At 42.5% G+C, this 18,204-nt stretch overlaps 1 protein-coding gene across 4 annotated transcripts in view; it reads left to right on the top strand.

Annotated features, from left to right (window-relative positions):
* Window positions 1-18,204, top strand: part of ATF6 (activating transcription factor 6) — a 206,687-nt gene that overhangs the window by 57,924 nt on the left and 130,559 nt on the right. For all 4 annotated transcript variants that reach the window (XM_058700497.1, XM_058700496.1, XM_058700495.1 and 1 more), the window contains exons 10-12: window positions 10,484-10,615; window positions 15,511-15,624; window positions 16,523-16,622. In XM_058700497.1, the coding sequence (XP_058556480.1) occupies window positions 10,484-10,615; window positions 15,511-15,624; window positions 16,523-16,622 (346 nt within the window). The remainder of the gene's footprint in view (window positions 1-10,483; window positions 10,616-15,510; window positions 15,625-16,522; window positions 16,623-18,204) is intronic.

The following is an 18,204-nucleotide window of genomic DNA, read 5'->3' as shown; positions in this document are numbered from 1 at the left end:
TGCTTGGCTACCTTTTCCCCAGACTTGAATTGTTATAGTGAGGGGAAAGGCATTTGAAATCAGAAACCTTTGCTAATTTCCTTCTTTACCTTGAGTAAGTCACTATGTCACTTTCAAGATAAAAGGAGATAATGTAACTTCTTTCTTTCTTTTGAGACTAGGTCATTGGGAAACTAGGGCAGGTGAGAAAACTGCCAGTATTTAGGTTGGGTACTTTGATTTTTTCTTTAGACCACAAATCTTAGTTACCCTGTATGGTGTGTCTGAAGCAGAGTTCTCAACCACTGTCTTCAGTATTTAGTAATCCAGGTAGAATCCTGCTGTGGAAGTTGAACAAAACATAAACAATAAAGGAATACACAGCTTCATTTTGTAGTAAGTGAAGGTCTAGTCTAATACTAAGGTAGTATAGGATAACTTTGAAAGTTTTGATTAAAAAAAAAAAAATATATATGTAATTATGTATCATTTAAGCTTCTAGGCAGTTTGCCGTTAATGTCTTATTTTCTCCAGATTTGAGCTGTTCTGTAATTTCAGTAAGCATTTGAAACATAAATATTTTAATGGTCATTGTACAGATTTTTTGTTGTTGTTGAGAGGGAGAGTGCATGTGCGTGAGTTGGGGAGGGGCAAAGGAAAAGAGAGAGAGAGAGAATCCCAAGCAGGCTCCATGCCTAGCAAGGAGACCCCATGTGGGGCTCCATCTTATGACCTTGAGATCATCACCTGAGCTGAAATCAAGAGTCAGACCCTTATCCGACTGAGCCACCCAGGCGCCCCTAGGTTGTTTTTAACGGAGTTATGGTCAGTGTAGCATGAACTATGAGTGTGTGGTGTGTATTTAGACTCTTTGTTGACTGTGTTCTGCACATAAGTTGGCATTAACGCGTTATGTCCACAGTTAATTTGTCCTAGTCCATGACCTCTGAAGAGCTGATCTGTATGCCTTATAAGGCTTTGTCTCTCAGCCCTTCTCAGTAAAGCAGCATTACTTACTTTCATTTTTCTTTCCTGTGTGGGTTTTGTTGATGTTGTTGTTGTGAATTTGAAAATGCAAGATAGGGGCGCCTGGGTGGCACAGTCGGTTAAGCGTCCGACTTCAGCCAGGTCACGATCTCGCGGTCCGTGAGTTCAAGCCCCGCGTCAGGCTCTGGGCCGATGGCTCGGAGCCTGGAGCCTGTTTCCGATTCTGTGTCTCCCTCTCTCTCTGACCCTCCCCCGTTCATGCTCTGTCTCTCTCTGTCCCAAAAAATAAAAATTAAAATCATTGAAAAAAAAAATGCAAGATAGATAGATGGAAATAAGACAGTGGGAAGAAAAGAAGATGCATAAAAAGGAGAAGATAATTAGTTGCATAATTTAGATTGGCTGTATGTTGATATCATCTGTGCTTGGTAAAGGTAGAGGATTTTGTGTTTACCGTGTTAAGCTGTTTTTTTTTTTTTTTAATCAAATATGTGCTGTGCACCAAGCATACTACTCTAAGCACTTCATATAAATTAATTCTCCTACAACTATAAGGGCAGTATTATTATCTCCATTTTTTTTTTAATTTTTTTTTTTTAACGTTTATTTATTTTTGAGACAGAGAGAGACAGAGCATGAATGGGGGAGGGTCAGAGAGAGGGAGACACAGAATCTGAAACGGGCTCCGGGCTCTGAGCTGTCAGCACAGGGGCCTGATGTAGGGCTCGAACTCACGGACCGCGAGATCGTGACCTGAGTCGAAGTCGGCGCTCAACCGACTGAGCCACCCAGGCACCCCTTATTATCTCCATTTTACAGACGAGGAGACTAAAGTCACAGCTGATAGTGTTGCAGAGCTAAGATTCATAATCTGGGTCCGGAGCCCTTGTCTTAATCACTAATAGAGCCATCAGGCCGAGGAAAAGAAGTTGGTATTGACAGAATGAGGAGAGGAGTCAGGACTCTATCCAGTAACATTATTCACCTCTCTAAAGCTTAGGATTGGCTGTGAAAGGAGTAGAAAATGCTCATTTTATAAGTTGGATGGATTGATGTAACTGTAACAGAAAAGAGATTGCACTCCAATTTACAGGCATCTTTTTGACATTTGGAATGATAGGAGGATGGCTTTCCCAGGTGAAAAGATACTAAAGTTGTTTGCATACAGACTTTTTATATTAAACATTGACTCAGTGGGATATCAGCAGTTGAGTAAGCACAGTGTATTAGTTATCTATGGCTGTGTAACAAGTCACCCTAAAACGTAAAGGCTTAAAACAACATTTACTCTGCTAAAGTATCTATGTGATTTGGGCAGGGCTCAGTAGAGACAGCTCTTTGTTTCTGTGAGTGTCAGCTGGGGTGGCTTGGGTTCGTGGACCCCTTCCAAGATGGCTCACTCATCGCGGTTGGCAAGGTGGTGCTGGCTTCACCTGAGACCTGAGCCAGGGCTGTGGGCCAGGGTTCTCCGTTCTTCTTCAGTTAGGCCTCTCCCATGGCTGGGTTCCAAGAATAAGCATCACCTATTAGAAGACTGCTTTCTTGATAATTGTTCACCGAATGAATGACAGGATCTCATGCTGTTTTCTTGCTCCCGTTGGCTGACTTGGCAAACTTCCACTGTAAAGTTCATGTTTCTTCTCAGGGTCTGGTAATCCCAGGTTCTGAGAACTACCTTTGAGAAAGTTTTTGAAATCTTGATTTAAAGATTTATTTCTCCATTCAGTCACATTTCTGTTTCTAGTAAATTACCCCCAGTCACTACGAGCCTGCAAAAATCATCTGTGAACCATTCAATAAACAGAAAAAACTTTAGAGAACTTTTTGTCTTTAGTCTCAGTTGCAATGAAAATTAACATAATTTCCTGTTCCTGGATCTGGAGATGGTGTGATAATGAGTTCACCACCTGCTATTCTTGAGTTGTGAGTTAGTGTCCCTAAAATGAAGACCTGGATTTTTCTCTTGACATGAGGCAGAATAGTACATAAATTTCATCTGTTATTTAAAAAAAAAAAAAAAAAAAATTATTTCCTCTAAGCTAGGCATTGTCCTAGAATAAAACACAGGTCCCTGTACTCCTTAAACATATATTCTAGTGAGGACAGACTGACAAAAAACATAAGTAAATATAATGATACAGTTGTAGTTTCTTTGGATAAAGGGATAACCTCTAGCAGAGTGAGTGGTTTTACAGGTGTGAGGGTGGGTGTTGGAGCTGGAGTTTTAAATAGCGATCATTGTAAAGTAGACATTTGAACCAAGGCTTAAAGAGAGGGCTAACAACATGGATATGTGGGGGAAGGGCATTCCTGGCAGAGGGAACAGCCAGTGCAAGTGCCCTGGGGTTGGAGGTGTGCCTTACATGTTCAGGGAAAAGCACGGAGGTCAGGGTGGCTGGGCTGAAGTGAGCAAGGGGGAGAGAAACAGGTGATGATGCCAGAGAGGGAAGATGGATGGAGGGGTTAAGTTTAGTGAGGCCTTGGTCATTTTAAGCGTTTGGGCTTTTACCATTTTTTTAGAAATAGGGTGCTGTCTGAAGGATTGAACAGAGGAGTGACATAATAATCTGACCCAGATTTCAAAACAGTCACTCCAGTTGCTGTGTTGTGAGCAGGCCGAACCTGGCAGGCAGGAAGACCAGCTGTACCATTGGCTGCTCTGTGTCCCCCTTGGGACACATGGCACTTTTTGATTTATAGAAGCATGTTCACATCTGTCATTTTTTTTCTTTTCTTTCTTTCTTTTTTTTTTTTTTTTAATGTTTGTTTATTTTGAGGGAGAGAGACAAAAATGTGAGCAGGGAAGGGGCAGAGAGAGAGGGAGACCCAGAATCCCAAGCAGGCTCCAGGCTCCGAGCTGTCAGCACAGAGCCCGATGCGGGGCTCGAACTCACAAACTGCGAGATCATGACCTGAGCTGAAGTCGGACGCCTAACTGACTGAGCCACCCAGGCGCCCCAACACATCTGTCATTTCACTTGAATCTTTGAGAAACGGAAATATTTGTTATTTTTCCTCTTTTACACGTGAGGAATTGACAGCTCAGAAAAGGTAACCAACTGTCCCAGGGCTACTCAAGTGGGGAATCTCGGAGCCACCCCTTGAACCCAGACCTCCTGACGCCAAAGTTTATGCTCTTTCCGCTCTCCTCCATTAAAACTGGAAGAACTGCATGCTCTTTGCAGCTTCAAGTGATTTCGCGTTTTCACGGGTGGGTGTCAGATCAACAGAGCGGCTGCAGCTTGTGGCTTCCTTCCGGAGATGAGAACCAGTATGATTCTTACCTGCTGAGATGGCTTGAATTTAAGATTGACCTGCTTGTACCATAAGGAAGCAGGTTTGCAAAGGGTGGGATGGATTTGGAAATGTGCTGTGTTTTGCTTAGCTACTTGGTATGAAAATGGGCTGTGTCATATCTTAACGATTAAGTGGCTTCACAATCATCTAAGACAGTCGTTGGCTTTTAGAATTTTGTAAATGAAAGAGTAAAGTAACAATTCTTCTAATGCCTTGTCTGGAATTTTGGATAATTGAAATTATTTGTGGTTTATTAATCTATGCTTTCAGGCCCCTTGGCCCATAACGTGAGCGGTTTATTGGTGTAATGCTGATTTGTGGTTTAAAACCATTGTATCTTGGGGCGCCTGGGTAGCTCAGTCGGTTAAGCGGCCGACTTCGGCTCAGGTCATGATCTCGCGGTCCGTGAGTTCAAGCCCCATGTCGGGCTCTGTGCTGACAGCTCAGAGCCGGGAGCCTGTTTCAGATTCTATATCTCCCTCTCTCTGACCCTCCCCTGTCATGCTCTGTCTCTCCCTGTCTCAAAAATAAATAAAATGTTAAAAAAAAATTAAAAACAAAACCAAGAAATGTTGTATCTCCTCCAGAGTAGCCTGTTTCTGATCACAGAGATGTAGGGACTGTCACTTTCTTAATATTTGTTAGTTTGTTTAAAATACAGAATAGAACCTAATTTAAGCTCATTATGAGAAGAGTTTGATTAGACTATTAAGGTTATCAACTATACACAGTCATTGCCCTTATCACACTGACTCTTACTGTGACTGAGCTATCTCCTTGTATCAATAGACATTTAATTTTTCTGGGGCACCTGGGTGGTTCCGTCGGTTAAGCATCCGGCTCTTGACTTTGGTTCAGGTCATGATCATGGTTCGTGGGATTGAGCCCCGCATTGGGCTCTGCGCTGACAGCTCGCAGCCTGCTTGGGATTCTCTCTCTCCTTCTCTCTCTCTGCCTCTCCCCTGCTTGCTGTCTTTCTTTTCTCTCTTTCTCTCTCTCAAAAAATAAATTAAAAAAATTAATTTTTCCAGAATTAACGAAAAGAGACATTGAATGATTTAAAATTCTCATGTCAAGAATCTAAAAGTTCACATCAACAATTTTCTCTTACTTCTTTATACATTTGGCCGTGATAAGGACTGTCAAATTCCTTGTTAATACTTGTGGTGTCACAGTTGTATCTAAGACAGTCTTGAATTCTGGCAGTGAAATAAAGCTCTTTCGTGTCTTTCAAATATTAATAAAACAAGGAAAATAGAAATCTGCAGTTACTCAGATGATTAAACTAGTTTCTGTAGGTCTTTCATAGGGTTCAAACATTTGTAGTTTCTTTTGAGCTGAACTGGACAGTCGGCTTGCCTGTAGTTTAGCTTATGAGAAATTTCATTTAAAGACTTAAAAAATGGTGTACGAGGAATGGAGGCCAAATGACAACAACAACCAAAAACAAATAAATTAAAAAATTTAAAAGATTGTTTACAAAGTTTCTTAATATATTGCCTTTCAAAATACATTCTCGTCCAACGGGTAGATAATAAATGAGGCTAAAAAAAGGTGCAAGTTACTAGAGTAGCTCCGTGACAGGTAAATTGTCATTACCCTGTGAAATCTTTACCTGTGTGGGCAGTAGTGAAAACTAGTGATCACTTGTGAGCCAGACCAGTCACCGTTCAAACTGATGTCCAGCAAGTGCAGCTGCCAAGTGACTGTGGCGCAGCCTAGCCACGCGTGAAATAAACTAAACTGGTAGCTAAACGCAAGGCGTTTGCTTGTAACAGCTGTAAATTGTCGATTGAAACGCCTGCCCATCTTTTGGTGCAAATCATCCAAAGAACAATGATCAGGGGCGCCTAGTAGGCTCAGTCAGTTGAGCGCCCGACTTCGGCTCAGGTCTTGATCTCACGGTTTGTGAGTCTGCTGTGAGCCCAGAGCCTGCTTTGGATCCTCTGTCCCCCTCGCTGTCTGCTCTGGCTTGGGAGCTAATTGTGGGAGTTATCGAGGGAGCCTCCTTTTTAAAGGCTTACACCCCTTAGCGAGGATGTAGGGAAGCAGGGGAGCTGTTCTGGTAATCTGCTGTTTTTTAAGTAGTCTAGGTGACTAGGAGATGATTGTAACACCAGTTTGTGGAAGACAAGGGATAATACCAGGGAATTGAACAGTAATCATAGGGAAGATTCCGCTTTAGAAAGGGATAGGAAAGGGGTCCCGGGTTGGCCCAGTCAGTAGAGCATGTGACTGTTTATCTTGGGATTGTTAAGTTCGAGCCCCATGTTGGGTGTAGAGATTATTTAAAAAAAAAATCTTAAAAATAAATAAAGTCTTTAAAAAAATAAATAGAAAAGGAAGAGATATGATGCCTGAGAGCCAAAATTAAAACAAGAACGAAACTTGCTAGTTTATTATTTGTTTTAAAGTTTATTTATTTATTTTGAGAGAGAGAACGAGAACGAGCAGAGGAGGGGCAGGGAGAGGAGGAGAGAATCCTAAGCAGGCTCCACACTGTCAGTGCAGAGCCCAAAGTGGGGCCCGAACCCACGAACCTTGAGATCGTGACCTGAGCCGAAACCAAGAGTCGGCTGCTTAACCGATGGAGTCGCCCAGGCGCCCCAAAAACATGCTAGTTGTGTTTCCGTTACTTGAATAAGTTGCTAGACTCAGTGATACTGTGGCAGGCAGGGCCATCTGTAATCCAGCCTTACATTATCGTCCTGGTCCCCTTTCTTCCTCCTCTGTTTCTCAGACCCCTTCTTGCTGTGTGCTTACACATGCGTGTGTCCACCCTCACAGCCTCTCCTGCTTGACTTACAGTTCCCTGAGCATACCCTGCTCTCTTCTACCCGTGTGCTTGTTTCATATACCATTCCGTCTATACGAGTGTCTTCCTTCACTCCCCCCGCCTTTTCCACCTGTTTGTTTACTGCTGTTCATTTAAGATAACTTTGCGATCCTCTTAGTAAAGATCAGGCACCTTAGCTATATGCTGCCATAGCATTCAGCATCAACCTTTATTATGGCATTAATCACTCTATTATCTTTTATCTGTATCAATACCCGCCCTCCCCCCCCCCCACATTAAACTGTAATTTGATCTTCACCTTTCTTTTATTTTTGAGTCTTTAGCATCGTACATGGTTCCTGGAACATGATAGGTATTTAATGCATGTTAAATAAATGAATCAGTCATTCTGAGAAATGTCGTCAACATAATGCAGCAATGTAGTTCCAATCCTAAGTCCAGATCTTGGCTTCTTTCATTACTTAGAGCACGACCTTGGTCAAGTTGTTAAAACTCTTTGAGCCTCAGTTTGTACTTACGTGTTCATTCCCTGATACGTAATAGGTGCTCAGAAAATGGCAGCTGCTGTCGTACTGTCTTTGCATCTTAGAAGAACATTTAACAATCTTGTAACATCTGTATGGTCAAGGTGGGAAATTTTGGACTGTGTGATAGAATTAATTCAGAAATGGTTAAACTTAATTTTTATAAGGCTTTCTCCAGGGCCATGCACCATGGCTCAGTTTTTTTGTTCTGCTCTTCTCAATATTTGAATAACAGTTCAGTTGAGGATGTTGATGGCATGCTGATCCTTGCTTAAAAGGAGAATTTCTTTTGCTAATTAGGGTCCTAGAAGTTCTTGACTGATTAGTAGGCCGAATGATATTTTTAAAGGAGTGGATGTAAATTATTCTGCTGGGATCAGAAAAGCTCAATTATATAAATTTAGGATTGGATTAGAAAAGAAGGGAATGGTTCAAAATCAGTTTGTGAGGAGAGTTGGGATTTTGATTAAACCAGGCTCGGTATAAATAACTTCTGATGTAATTGCCAAAAAAAGCCTGTGTGATATTAGACCGCATCAGTGGAAGAAGAATGATCTAGAACGCGGGAAGGAATTCTCTGTTCCATCCTGACTCGTCATGACACCTGAGAAGTACTGTGGTCGGTTCTGGACACCACTCGCGAGGGGCGTGTTGACAGGAGAGGGGCGTGACACTGTGTACCGGAAAGTAGAACGTGGGGAAGAAACCACAACCTTGAGAAAGAGAGCCTGCGGGGAGGTAGGTGTTCTGTGTCTTTGGACATTGGAAGAAGGCTTGCTTATCTTTTTAGCCTTCTTCTGAATAGCCGCAGAGCCCAGAACTAGCACCCAGAAGGGAAGGTTAGAAGGAAGCACATTTCTAGTTAAAACAAGGGGAGACTAAGCTCTTTGAGTAGTTAGGGCGGTCTCTGGAGGGGTTGAGGGCGAACTTGTCCCGAACCAGGATGTTATTACGTGGATGGGTCCCTAACAGTGTCGGTGTTAAATTAACTGAGATGCTGTAAACTGCAGAGAAAGGTCTTAACTTTGTTTTGTTTACAGCGTATGTTCCTAAGTAGAATTTTTGACACCACGCTTGAAAGATTTAGAAGTAAAATCCTTTTCAAAAAAGTAAGTTGCAAAAAGAAAAAAAAAATTCTGCAGTTATCGTCACCCTGTGTTTGTCTTCCCTACAAAATCATCATTTACTGCTGATCTCATGTTTTCTTGAATACTCACCAAGCCAAGTTTTCCTTAGTTAGCTACCCCACTAGGCCTTTCTCTTCCCTTATTTGCAGCAGGGTTGGGATTGCTGGCGACGTTCTGTCTGAAAGATAGGAATGGGGACAAAATGTATCCTCGGCTGTAGCAAAACTAAATGTTCCTCAAGGCATCTCATTTGGTGGTGTACCTTTGAAGAGTTTACAGGACGTCCACGTGCTACGGCATGCTGTGTGAGGGTCACTGGACAGCAGTGATTCTGGGGGGGAAGAACTGAGGAGATTGGGAAATATAATAAGAGCTCAGAAGAAGATTCTAGAAAGGTGTACCTGCTTCCTGTTTCCCCCTACACTGCTTTCCCCAGATGTGGAGGCAAACTGCCATACCCCGGAGAAGTCCTTTTCTCTTAGAACCTCAGGCCCTTAATTGTGACCCTTTCATCAGCCTTACTTTCCTTTAGGGAGAGTCTGGCACCCCTTCTTTTGTGTTTCCCTAGGGAGATCGCCTTTGTGTTTCATTTCAAGAAGACTGTAGAGCTAGTGTAAATTGTGTGCGTGGCATTATACAATAAAGTGCACACACACAAAACATCTTACTGGTGAGCCAAATTTCTAAGCTCATGATTAATGCATTAAACGTGTTTAACAACTATTGCAGTATTTGCTTTATATGTGTGTGCATGTATCTCTACATACATATACTTATATTTTATGTGTGTGTGTGTGTGTGTGTGTATATATATATATATCTATATATCTCTCTCTATATATATAGATATATAGATATATAGATATATATATATCTATATAGATATATAGATATACACATATATTTTTTGTTGCTGTTGCAAATACTTAACACCCACCAAGAGCACATACGTTGATGAATGAAGGCATTGGGGCAGATGGGGAGAAAGAAGTAAATAGGAAATGTTTACATGTAAATAAAAATAGAAGTATCTTTAAAAATAATTTTTTGTTACTTTTATCTGATAGCCCGCCATCTGGGATTGCGAAAGGCTAATGAATTGGCTGCGGATAAGGGGAAAAGCTCGCATCTCATTTGAAGTACTCCCTCATTAAAATATTAGTTTGCAGCATCCAGGAGGACTTTTTTTTTTTTTTTTAATGTTTTTATTTATTTTTGTGACAGAGAGAGACAGAGCATGAGCAGGGAAGGGGCAGAGAGAGGGAGACACAGAATCCGAAGCAGGCTCTAGGCTCTGAGCTGTCAGCACAGAGCCGGACGCGGGGCTCGAACTCACGGACTGTGAGATCATGACCTGAGCTGAAGTCGGTCGCCCAACCGACTGAGCCACGCAGGCGCCTTCAGGAGGACTTCTTATTTCAGTTTACTCTCTGAGTTTAAAATTTGTTTCTGTGTATTTGTACTTATTTCTACTTTTTATACCTAGTTAACGTAATTATACAGTTTTCAAAGCGGACAGATTACTGCTGTTGTTTAAAAATGAGGTGCTTTTTATACTTAACAGAAATTATTCTTAATATTGTTTTGCCTACGGACAGGATGCCAGGTGGGGGAATCTGACCACAGATAATGCTGTTTTGTTTCTGCACCTAGTGTTCGTGTTGAGTGCGTGGATCTGTGAGGGAATCGTGGTTTGTTTTAGAGCTAATGTCGCTTGCATATGTGTGACTTACTTTTATTTCAATTATCGTCTCACTTTTTACAATTTTCAGCATGTTGGAACAGGATTCCAGGAGAAAGAATCCTAGTGTGAACCCTGCAAATCAGAGGAGGCATCTTCTAGAATTTTCTGCTAAAGAGGTGCAAGACACATCAGATGGTATCATCCAGAAAAACAGCTACAGGTTAGAAGATGGCATGTCTCTGTCTGTTAAGATGATTTAATGAAACTGCCGTAGAGAATTATATAGTATAACTTTACATCTACTAGTTTATGCACAGTTTTTGTTAGAACAGACAAGTTATTGAGGCCCTTAATGAATTTTACTGTTAAGATCCGTTCCGAGAATACATTTACTTTTTGAAACCTTGAGAAGTTTTGAAATTCTTGTAGAGATGTGACCTTAAAATCTCAGTTTATGTGCACTAATATACGTATTGAGGCACATATGGTAAACAGACATTATATACAATGTTTCTAATACAGCTTTTTATTATCATGTGATTACACATATAATGTATCTAATAGTATCGTCCTGTGATGAACATGATGTGGTGGAATGATTATAATTGAACCTGTGTGCAGTCATCAGATCACATCATTTATACTTGTTTATTGTGACCTTTGTTGGATCTCCCTCCCCTGTTACAGTTTAATATTGTCTTAGTGAATTTCTCTATAGCCTGTCAAATAGTAAAAGGCTTGAAATTTTTTGAAAACACAAGGTCTATGTTATGTAAAGTAGAAGAAGGTCGTCATGGACGTTTTCAAAGCTGTATACTTTTTGATAAACATTTCCCTGTGTTATTAGAGCCAAGTGGAGCTGGGTCCTTGATTAACAGAACCAAGGGACATCCCAGTGTGGCAGCCATTGCTGCCAAAGTGTAATGCTTTAGGACCCTTAGAGATCTGTGTACTTGTAACTCTGTGATGCTCTACAGGCCAAGAGCCATCGGGGAATCTTTTTTTTTTTTTTTTTTTTTTAAACTTTTACTGTGACAGCCAAACCATTGAATGAAATTATTACCATAGTCCTGTGGGCTTGTGTCCATTTAGCCTTCCTAGGAAAAAATGCTAGTGTTCATTGTTTTAGGAATCTGCAATGTGTAAAGTACGATGCTAAGTGTGGCGGAGAATCCAGAGAGTTCCTTGTCAGTTAGTGTGATGCAGCACCCGTGACAGGTGCTATAATGTGGGAAGATATTCTATGACGTCTCTTGCTTTTTCTCTCGTGCCCAAATCAGCCGTACTTCTGACATAGTGATCTTAGTGCTCACTTAACAGTGTCTTTAAATATTGCTAGAGTTTAGTAGTATCTTTAATATTTACCAAGTAATTTGTCCAAGTTTGCCCTACCTGTTCTACGTGTAATTTTGAGCTCTGTTGTCCACGTGAGATCTGTCAAAAGTTATGTTCTAAATTTGATAGTCTTCGGGTTTATGAGAGTGCAGACTGTGCCCTTCAGCTATGTATTGCAGGCCGTTAAAAAGTAGAACGAGTTGTTGATTGCATACTTGCAGTGAAGTTCAGATAGCCTTTACTAGAATATTATTTATGTTGAACTAACCACAACAAGTAGAAACCTTCATCAGTGTCTGTGGTAGAGTAAGGTGACATGGAAAACACGGTGCTCTGATGATCCTAGTTCGACCCAGATATTTGAATGACCTTCAGGCTGTAATTTGTCAACTTTCAAAGTAGTATATGAGATGCAAGCCGTCCACTGTTGCCCACCCCAAAGTCACCATGGCCTGTTTCGGCTTACTGGTGGTGGTAAAAAAAAAAAAAAAAAAAAAAGGACAAGATTATGGATTCTTGGCTACATGCAAATCTCTTGAAATATCTAAGATTATTATTGAGCAGCTTGGGAAGTTGAAATAGGTATCAGTCCACCAATGTGATCTTCTTGCTTTGATCACTTAACTCTCCTTCCCTAGCACTGTCCTCTGCGGTAGTGATTTATTTGCTAAAATGTTTTCTATCCATATGATTTGTTTGCAAGCAGCCTAGAATGCTGGCCATCTCAGGATTAGTGTGGATTTGATTGTCTCCAGATTGCATATTGGCTGAGACTCTCCCTTTTCCTTTCCCTTCAGCTCCACCCAGGTCCTTTCCTGGTATTTCTCCTATCAGACTTTTTTTCTCTTTTCCAACGAATATTTTTGGCTCATAGAAAAAGCCAGTGAGCACAGATGTGCAGAAGTCATTATACTAGGGTTTATCACATAGAAATAAAATTATAAATAAAAAATATATTTTCAAAAGTAATTTTAGACTTCTGTGATGGACAGCAGCAGTTATATTTTCCTAAGTATGAAGACCTGATTTTTTTTTTTTTAATTTTAACGTTTATTTATTTTTGAGACAGAGAGAGACAGAGCACGAACGGGGGAGGGTCAGAGAGAGAGGGAGACACAGAATCCGAAACAGGCTCCAGGCTCTGAGCAGTCAGCACAGAGCCCGACGCGGGGCTCGAACTCACATACCGCGAGATCGTGACCTGAGCCGAAGTCGGCCGCTTAACCGACTGAGCCACCCAGGCGCCCCTGAAGACCTGATTTTTTAACCTAAGGCACATGAGACAGGTCTGTGGTGGTGGTGGTGGTAATTTTTGTTTGCTTTGAGTCTAGCTAACAGCCTCCTCTTGTAGGCATTTAGAGTTTATCAAGTGCAAAGGAGAGGTTTTCTTCCCTTCTCCCTCAACACTTAATTTCAGGGTGGTGTGTGTGCCACCTGTTACTACCTGTGTGTGCTGCCATTTCTGTGTTATTCAAACATTTTAACTCCCAGAGGCAGAAGAGAGGACGGGGAGAATGTTCTGGGGCCACTTGCAGGAAGAATGATCTGTATGTCCTCAGCTGTCGTGTGTGGCTTACATAGAAGTCTGTAACTTTCATCTCTTGAAGTTAGTTTTCTACTCTGCCAAAATTATTTTTGTCACAGAGGCCGGTTATTTCAGTGTTGCCAGATTCAGCGGAAACTTCTGTCTTCATCTTGGTCTTTCCTCCACATCCGGCCGTGGGGTCCCTCCTTCCTCGGGACGTTCTTCCTTGTGTCGCTCCAGGTTTCAGTTTCCGTCGTTTTCACAGACCTCTGCTTCAGTCCTCTTTCTGGGCTCCTCCTCCATCCAAACCTCATCCTCTGGAACTGTGGGTATTTTAGTTTTCTTTCTGCCTCTGTGACTCATCCGCAATTTAGCGCACAGCCCATATCTCCGTATCCTGACAACTCCCAAATTTGTGTTTCCCACCCAGACTTCCCTTCTGAGTCTCCAGACTCCTCCACCCAGTAGTTTGCTTGACATCTTTTTTTTTTTTTTTTTTTTAACACGTCAGACTTAACACGTGCATGGTGGACCCCTGCGTCCGTCTTCTTGTTCATCTTCCAGCCCCTTCTCTACAACAGTCTTCCTCATTCCGTCGTTGCTTCTGCCGGAAACGCTGATTCCTCCCTTTCAACAGGTGCCATTGATACCTTCCCAAAAAGTATCTTGCATTGGTTTGCTCCCCTCCATCTCACTGCCAGCACCTAAGTCGTGCTGTCGCAGTTCTTGCCTGGATGATAGCTGCCTCTTGGCCGGCCTCCCGGTTTCCGCTTTGATCTCCTTCGAATCCAGTTTTGGTACAGTGGCGGGGTGCAAGCGTAAACTGAACTCTATCACCTCTCTCCTTAACAACCTTCTGTGAGCCTCACGTTATGTTCCAGTAATTCCTTGTTAGGAGCCAGGCAGTCTTTCTGAGCTTGTCTTGTGCCTCCCTCACTTGCTCACAGCTCTTCAGCTGGTGTGTAGTCCTCCTTTGAGTTCCTGACGGCCACCTTCTCCCCACCTGCCTCTGTCGAGAACACTGTTTCCCCACTGTTTCTATAGTAGTTTCCTTTAGGCCTTGACTTAAATACCATCTCCTCAGACCATTTCGTCTAAAGTAGCCACTGCCACAGGTTTTCTCTTGCGACCTAGATTCTTTCTTTGAATTTATTTTATGTGTTTGTTCTCTTGTAGTTGGTCCTTCTTCCCCCTTAAGGTCTTTGAGGACAGAGACTTCATTTTTCTTGTTCCCTGTTGGGTTCCCAGCGCAGTACCTGGCACACGGTTGGTATGCAGTAAATACTGGTTCGATGAGTTAATGAAAACTGAGTCTAGCCGTGTCTAATTTTGTTTTTATATTTTTTCTTTCTGAGTTTTAGCATACCAAGTTTTCTAAATCTAGAGCATTGAGTGTAAAGAAATTTAAGACCGATCTAAGAGTTTTGAGTGAGAAAGGTGAAGGTAGCAGAGAGAATAAATAGCAGTGATGCCCGCAGCTCGGCTTCTGATGTCCAGCCTCGGTTGTGCTCCCTCCGTCACACCCTGGATATCAACTCCCGTGGTGTAGATCAGCGTGACGGTTAGGAAAGTGGATTTTTGAAGCTAATGGAGTGACTGGTTAACTTTACTTTGGTGTTTTATTAGCGATTCAGGTTTTTTCATGATTTAAAAATTTTTTAAATGTTTATTTACTTAGAGAAAGCACACATGTGAGCAGGGGTGGAGCAGAAAGAGAGAGGGAGAGAGAAATCCCAAGCAGGCTCTGCGCTGACAGCACAGAGCCCACCGTGGGGCTCGATCCCACGAGCCACGGGAGCATGACCTGAGCTGAACTCAAGAGTCGGACGTTTTAACCCACGGAGCCGCCCAGGCGCCCCCAGGACTCTAAAATTTATATTCAACTTTTCAACACTTTCACTTCACCGCCTGCAGGTGTTGATGCCTCTCCTTGCCCCTGTCACGCATGGTTTTAGGGAGACTTCAGTTTTGTCGTCACAGAATTGTGAATGACCATGAAACTTGAGTCATGGTCACATGGTACTGTCTTTCCTGTCAGTGGGTCTGTGCCCCTGCTTCCCCCATTACTGTGTCACCTGTGTTCCGGCAGCTCTGTGGGCCATGTGTTACCATCGTGTCCTTAGTTTTTGGTACGTAGTAATTGCTCCGTATACTTTTATTCCCATAGAACGTTAATGCTAGTGATGATTTTCTTATAGCAAACGACTTAGGAATTTAAGACACAAGGAGATGTATTTTGTGCTTACGTTTTCCAGATACGATCATTCTGTTTCGAATGACAAGGCCCTGATGGTGCTCAGCGAAGAGCCACTCCTCTATATCCCTCCCCCTCCTTGTCAGCCCCTGATTAACACCACAGAATCTCTCAGGTGAGTGTTGTAGACTGTTGCAGAAGTATCTGAGTGGGCTCCCGGGCTCGGCTTTGAAACCGGGAAAACTATTCGTGCAGATTAGCTGAGTGGCTGAGAGGACCTCTGCTTATTTGCCGGATGACCACGGGCGTATCAGTCCCCGTCCAGTTCCCCCACCAACCTGCTAAAGATGGTGACGGGCCTGCTTCGGGTGAGGGTTTTGGGGTTGCCTATTGAAGTATATGCCTTATCTGAGAACTACAGAACGATCTTAATATAGAAATTCAGGATGTCAGACTTGAGGGCGGTAACATTGACAGCACCTTTTTCTTCAAGTTAGGAAGGTAACTGTTCGAAGAGCGGCGATTCTAGAGGTATAACTAGCCCTTTTATATTGCCAGTGTTGGGCATTTTGGGTTATAGTGCCCTGAAATTTATTTCTCCCCCCACTATTTTTTCCCGAGCAATTGAGTTCATTCTTTTCCTTCTCCCCAAAGAGTGTGATTTTCAAAGGCTTTCACGCACCCATTTGCTGTTAGGGTCCTGTGACTTGTTAAATGCTGTCCAGCATCGCCATTGTTGGTGTGTATGTGGCCCAAGAGCAGAAGTAGGAAATACTCTCTTTGTGAGAAAACTTGTGCATCCAGTATTTACATTCGGAAGGTATTTGGCTGGTTTTGTTTTTTGTTTTTAATTTTGAACTCATGATCGAGGAGGCTGCTGTATAAAAATCCATGTCGTGTCAAAACGAACTGGACATTAGTGTCTCAGCTTTTTCCAGTCAGAAAGCAGCATTGAATCATCAGGCACTCGGCGTGCTATTTGGAACCTGTAGGATAGGATTAAATTCATTTTCAACCAAGAGTGAGACGTTTGTTGCTAGGAAGTATGTTTAATTAACTACGTTATTTTATAGGTTAAATCATGAGCTTCGAGGATGGGTTCACAGGCATGAAGTAGAAAGGACCAAGTCCAGAAGAATGACGAATAATCAACAGAAAACCCGTATTCTTCAGGTTGGTTTGTGCTTGTCTTTATTTTTAATTTTCTAATGTTTATTTATTGAGAGAGAGAGAGAGACAGTGTGAGTGGTGGAGGGGCAGAGAGACACACACACACACACACACACACACACACACACACACACACACACAGAATTTGATGCAGGCTCCGAGCTGTCAGCACAGAGCCCGACATGGGGCTCGAACTCATGAACCATGAGATCATGACCTGAGCCAAAGTCGGAGGCTTAACTAACTTGAACCACCCAGGCGCCCCTGTGCTTGCTTTTAAACAACGGTTGGCACATTTGTTGGAAGTCTCCCCTCAGATGGATTGCTTTCTTCCCTGTAAAATTGGGAAAACTTGAACTTCAGCCGCTTCCCGCTGCGTCCTGCTGCCTCAGACGCGGCCGGCACTGGCACTGAACGCCGTCCGCCCGGTTCCACAGCGCGAGTAGTTCTTGTTCGGGCAGGAGCTGCTTCTTGCTCTCTCCCTCACGTTTATTTTCAAGCCAGGGCTTCCTCTACATGGGCATGTATGTCGCATGATTTGGGCGCAAATGGTAGGATAAAAGGTACTGCTCATCTCCGGTCTTCTGAGAGCTTTTCGAGAAGAGGGTGTTGAGACGTAGGACAGCTTGAAAGTGGAGGCACATCTTCAAGGAGGACGTTTGGAACTTACGCACGTGGGGCTCCAGGTTAATGACAACTCTTATTTACAGCCTGTTTAGTTGGGCTCCCATATATATATATTTTTTTTTTTAAAGTAATCTCTGCACTCAACATGAGGCTCGAACTTCTAACCCCCGAGATCAGAAGCCACGTGCTCTACTGACTGAGCCAGCCAGGCACCCCGGTTGGGCTTCCAGGTTAACATGGTTTACCCCACAGCATCGTTTGTGGTCATTGCATCATTCATCCAGTATTCATTATTGCTTCTGAAGTGCTGAGACTACCAGCTGGCACAGTACAAGCTCCCCACCATTAGTACCTATGGTAGTAATGATGAGCCGGCTACGGGTTCTAGATCCTGGAACACAGTAGTCAGTATGATAAAATCCCTGCCTTCCTGGAACTTACATTTTGATGGGAGAGATACGCACAAACACGTGAAGTTGAAAACAGACTTAGAAGGACAAATACCACATGAACTCACTTATATGTGGAATCTGTAAAAAAAAAAAAAGCCAACAAAAACTGAACTAGATACAGAGGACACATGCAGAGACGGGGGGGTAGCAGGGTGGGTGAAATAGGTGAAAGCGGTCAAAAGGTACAAATTCCTAGTTACAAAATAAATATGTTATAAGACGTAATATGTAGCATGATGTCTGTAGTTAATAATACCGCATAGTGTATTTGGAAGTTAGTAAGAGAGTCTATGTTTAAAGTTCTCATCACAAAAGAAAAAATAAATATTTAAATATATTCAAAGTTAGAGAATTCTCTAAAGAAAAAATAGGGTTGGAGATTAGAGGTTAAATTGAGAGGTAAGTGGCTATGTTAGATTGAATGGTTGGAGAAGGCTTCTCTAAAGAGACTTCACTTGGGGCGCCTGGGTGGCTCAGTCGGTTGAGCGTCCGACTTCGGCTCAGGT

Source organism: Neofelis nebulosa, chromosome 15, assembly GCF_028018385.1.
Source record: "Neofelis nebulosa isolate mNeoNeb1 chromosome 15, mNeoNeb1.pri, whole genome shotgun sequence".
In the NCBI taxonomy this organism is placed as follows: Eukaryota; Metazoa; Chordata; class Mammalia; order Carnivora; family Felidae; genus Neofelis; species Neofelis nebulosa.
This window is presented reverse-complemented; position numbering and strand designations above follow the sequence as displayed.